The sequence below is a fragment of the Mastigoproctus giganteus genome, chromosome 10 (genome assembly GCF_048544385.1).
Source record: "Mastigoproctus giganteus isolate SK-2022 chromosome 10, ASM4854438v1, whole genome shotgun sequence".
Taxonomy (NCBI): domain Eukaryota; kingdom Metazoa; phylum Arthropoda; class Arachnida; order Uropygi; family Thelyphonidae; genus Mastigoproctus; species Mastigoproctus giganteus.
Window position 1 is genome coordinate 118,923,471 of NC_143584.1, and position 5,023 is coordinate 118,928,493.

The following is a 5,023-nucleotide window of genomic DNA, read 5'->3' on the forward strand; positions in this document are numbered from 1 at the left end:
CCCTTCTATCCACCACAGCGCAAAAGAAAAGCAGAAAGTGATATTAAACGTGAATTTAATGAACAGTGGGAAAATGAGTTGTTATTTATAGCAAGTTCATCAGGAAAACCGTTTTGCATTGTTAGTGAAAGTACCTTTTCATATAATAAAAGACATGATCTTAATAGACACTATAAATCACAGCATCAGACTAACATAGAAGGAAAAATGAAGCTCGTTCTTGGGTCTGAGCTACGAAAAGAATATGTGACTAAGAAAAAGGAAGAAATCAGAAGAAAAAATAAGTTGTGAAGACTTGGCGATGATAGAAGCGTCCTATGAAATTGCTTTAGAATTGGCGAAAAAAAAGAAACCTTTTTCTGACGGAGAAGAAATTGTTAAACCTTGTCTCCAAATATTTGCACGCCATCTTGGTAATAAAGGTATTGAAAGGAAAGCAGACGAAATTGCTATATCAAGGCAGACAGTTACGAGACGTATCGAGGAACTCTCTCAGGATGTATCTCAGCAACTGGAAGATCTTGTCCATTCTTGTACTTTCTTTTCTCTAGCTTTGAATGAATCAACGGACATATGTGGTGTAGCCCAGTTAAGCATTTTTATAAGAGGAATTGATGATAATTTTAATGTCTTTGAAGAACTTGCCAGTCTGGAGTCATTGCATGGTAAAACAAGAGGATCAGACATATTTGAAAAAGTAAAATCATGCCTAGAAAATCTAAAATTAGATTATAGTAAACTCATCAGTGTGTGTACTGACGGAGCGCCGTCAATGATAGGTAAAGCCAATTGCACTACAACTTTGCTTGAAAATTTTTTAAATCGTCCTGTACTAAAATATCACTGCATTATACACCAAGAGGCACTGTGTGGAAAAACTTTAAATATGCAGCATGTTATGTTACCGGTTGTGAAATTTGTGAATAAAATTAGAGCAAGAGCATTAAACAGACGAGAATTCAGAGAATATTGTGAGTTGTTAGATTTGGAATACGGTGAACTTGTCCTTCATTGTGAGGTGGGCTGGCTTTCTAGAGGACAGGTTCTGAGTAGATTTTGGAAATTGAAAAATGCTGTTTATAATTTTTTAGAACAGGAAAATGAACTACCTGATGAAAGAACCTTATTATTAGATAACAACTGGCTATTTGATTTGGCATTTTTAGTTGATGTTACTAGTCATCTCAATGATCTAAATTCGAAACTACAAGGCATGAATAAATTATTTCCTAGCTTAGTAAATAGCATCAATTAATTTAAAATTAAATTAAAACTGTTCATCTCTCAGTTAGAAAATCAGGATTTAAGTCAATTACCACACTTGAAAGAGCAGAATGAATGTGCTGTGGATGATAGCAATTGGACCAAATATCTTGAAAAAAATCAAGTTATTGCAAGTGTCATTTGAAAGTCGTTTTCATGATTTGGCTAAAGAAGAAAACTACATGCTCGCATTTATAAACCCATTTTTACTTAGTGAACAAAACATAATTGAGATGCCTAGTAATATACAAATGGAACTTATTGATTTAAAAACAAATTCATTATTAAAAATGAAATTTGATGAGCTTTTTTCAGATCAAAATGCTTCTGACATGATTAATTTCTGGCGTTCATTACCCTGTGAACATTTCCCAGAACTAAGAAAATTTGCAAAAAATTATATATGTCGTTTCGGAACGACATACAGATGTGAACAAGCATTTTCATCCATGAAATTGATCAAAAGCAAAACGAGGTCGCGAATGACTGATTCAAATTTGAAGAATTCTCTGCTGCTCTCGGTAACAAATTTAACACCAAACATTGAAAGACTGGCGAAATCCAAACAGGCTCAAAAATCTCATTAACGGTAAGTAATGTTTATGTGCTGTAATAGAAATTGCTTTACATACAATAATTAAATCATTTAAAAATGTTAATTATCTTCATAAACATACTTTTATTAAAAAGGTTATTAAGGATATGCCTGGACTCCTAACGAGCAGAGAGAACCGACTCCAAGTTCCAACCTGATCTCGCTCTCGGTGCTCCATCTCGCTTAGAGCTCTCTCTCATCACATCCAACAACTGTGGTACAGAGCTACCTTCACCAAACGAGACTCTCCGGCAGCTGTAGCACCATCAGCGGGTTCTACGACAGCGGTCGCCCTTTTATCCAAGAGATCATCTCTCACTATTGTAGATTGGTGCTCCAATAAACATGTGTCTTTTGAACTGGCGCACATTATTTAATTTAGTTGCGTGTTTGAGTTATTCTTTTTCCTCCCCTAAGCGAGGCAGATCCTAACCCTATCCCTATTTTCCAACCCCAACCATGAACGTAAGAAGGTAGGAAAGGTGCTTGAGTTGTATGACGCATCTGAACTCGTATGTGAAAAAAATGTCGCATGGTATGTAAAAGGTTGGCCACCACTGTTTTAAGTAGAAAATATTTGGCTGACTCCGTCGTACCTCTACATATTACGTAGAAAAGCGTGCGTGGGGGTTGGCGAGCCCCCTAGTAATGTATTAAAAAAAAAGAGACCGAAAGAGCAACTGAACAGAGTGAACGTAGAATCTTGTAATAACATTGCTTTATTATAACTTTATTGGTCTTTCACCCCAACCATACAACCTTTAGACATGAGCTCAAGAGAAGCATCCTCATCGTCGGCTGACGAGAATGCTGTAGCAGACGATTCAGACCAAATTGGCCTCCAGCCTCCCAAAGTCAAGTCCAAGAAAAAGAAACAGAAAAGTAAGAGGAGAGCAAAAACCAGAACACCCCAGTCTCCTCAAACCATACTAGAATTTCTCAACAAAGTGCCTCTTGATGAATCTGACCCTGTGATCTCATCTAAGTTCCAATTTAACACCTCAACGCCAGTAGCAGATCGCCTAGCCCCTGTCCCTCCTAATCTGCAACCTTCACAGGCAAGCTCTCCCTACACTGGGAAATTACAAACTACTCTCTCTCCAACAGCTATAAGTGCTCCTGCCTCCCAGGCAGCTTCAGGGCCCTCCCCCAATCTAGCCGAGAGTCCTAGAACAGTATCTGCAGCCAAACTATCAACTAATCTTCCTATCCCATCAGGGGCCCCTAAGACCTCCTCTGTCAAACAACCAGAGGGACTGCGCACAGCATTCGATCAGACTGAGGCAGAAGGCCTCCCCCAATCCAGAAAACTAACCGTCACAGCAACTACACCTGCATACCCTACAACTCACAAACCTATAGATGAAGACTCTCCAACCCATCAAATAATATCTGCTTTACATAGGAATCTTGTGACCTTTCTTAATCAAGATAATAGTGTCGATTCACCAGACAAGCGGCAAGTTATGTCAAGGAACTCTGGGCCACCCTTGAATCTATTACCACTGCCCTCCTCATCAACAACAAGAAACTAAAAACCACTAACGAGGAACTTAAGACAAGAACCTCCATCCTTGAGAAGGTGCTGGACAGTCTACCAAATCTTCCTACACCACAGTCTCCACAGCGTACTCCCACATATGCACAAGCGCTGAGGATTCCAAACAACAAAGAGTCAAACCCAAAAGCCCCGCAACCTAGAAAACAACCGCTACTTCGAACACCAAACCTAGTGGTCCTCAGACCAGCAGAGATAGAAGGAACACAAACAAGTGAGGATTTTAAAACCACAATAATGATAAAACTGAAGGATGATTTAAAGACAACAAAGATAAAAGCGATTAGAAAGACGAGAAATGTAGGAGTAATAATAGAAACAGAGTCAAGGGAGGATATCAAGAAAATCGTGGAAAACCCCAAGATAGCCACACTGGGTATCACTGCAGAGCCACCCAAGAGAAGAGGACCATCAATATTAATTTTCGATGTCAACAAAGATGTGACACCTGCCCAACTTGCGGAGGAAGTGGTAACTCGTAATCTACAAGGGATAAATAAAGACATGACAAATCTTGTGCAACCAAGATATTCAAAAAAGTCAAAGTTCGGAGAAAACAACTGGATAGTGGAACTGGCTCCTGCCGCTTGGCAGATACTAAAACACCAGACAAGATTCTATATTGAGTGGGGTAGCCACAGGTTCAGGGAGCATGTGACCGTGCCTAAATGCTATAAATGTTGCAGGTATGACCACACCTCCCATACATGCACTCAGATCACACCAACTTGCGGACACTGCTCTAGCAAAGGACATGAACACAACAGCTGTCCAAACAAGGAGCAAGAACCGGTTTGTGTGAATTGTAAATCCTCAAAGCTCGAACACACCCACTCCATCAGGGACCCAAAATGTCCGACGTACAACAAGATAAATGAGGACTGATTATGGCAATACAATTTAAAAAGTTCAATACAACCAAGCTGTTAATACTACAACAAAACGCACACCATGCCAGAGCAGTGCCTGAACAACTCAGAAAAATAGCGAACGAGGAAAATGCCGACATCCTCTTGTTGCAGGAACCCTACACACACTCCAAAAAAGTAAGGGGCTATCCAATAGCATATAAAATCATACAGGTTGAGAATGAGACCCCAAAAGCGGCCATAGTGATCCGCAATCCAGCCATTACTGCCACCCGTATCACACAACTCTGCACAGGCTGGGCTGCTTGTGCCCATATAATATCACCCCTGGGATCCTTCTACGCGATTGCCTTGTATTGTAGGCCGGGGGAAGAAATAACATTTGCCACGAGATACATTCAGGTTGTGTTGGACACTCTCCCAGGCCAACGGATCTTGGTAGGGGCGGATGTAAACTGCCGCTCCCCGGCTTGGCACAGCGAAACACCGGACAGAAGGGGCACTGGAAATGGGCAGCGTCTCGAGGAGTTCCTGGCGAATTCTCCCTTGACAGTCCTAAACAGGCCTCACCCACAGAGTGTTACAAAACCTACGTTTTGTAACACTCTGTGGGAGGCAACAATTGACGTCACCCTTGCCACCGGAAACCTTGCAGGACACATCACTGGCTGGACAGTCCAAGACTCCTGGACCACGTCTGACCACAGAGTGATTACTTTGCAAATCAACTGATCTCTC

The 5,023-nt window shown here is 40.9% G+C and overlaps 1 protein-coding gene across 1 annotated transcript; it reads left to right on the forward strand.

Annotated features, from left to right (window-relative positions):
• Positions 1-301: 301 nt before the first annotated feature.
• LOC150079252 (general transcription factor II-I repeat domain-containing protein 2A-like) lies at positions 302-1,408 on the forward strand. The gene is made up of 2 exons (XM_090383004.1): positions 302-1,018; positions 1,289-1,408. Exons 1-2 carry the CDS (start codon positions 302-304, stop codon positions 1,406-1,408), a joined length of 837 nt encoding a protein of 278 aa, XP_090239130.1.
• The last annotated feature ends 3,615 nt before the right edge of the window (positions 1,409-5,023 follow it).

Excerpts from the sequence above, each read along its gene's own strand:
- LOC150079252 (XM_090383004.1), top strand. The coding sequence starts at position 302 with ATGATAGAAGCGTCCTATGAAATTGCTTTAGAATTGGCGAAAAAAAAG. Across the intron at positions 1,019-1,288 it reads AACTTGTCCTTCATTGTGAG|TTAGAAAATCAGGATTTAAG; the intron begins GTGGGCTGGCTT and ends TTCATCTCTCAG.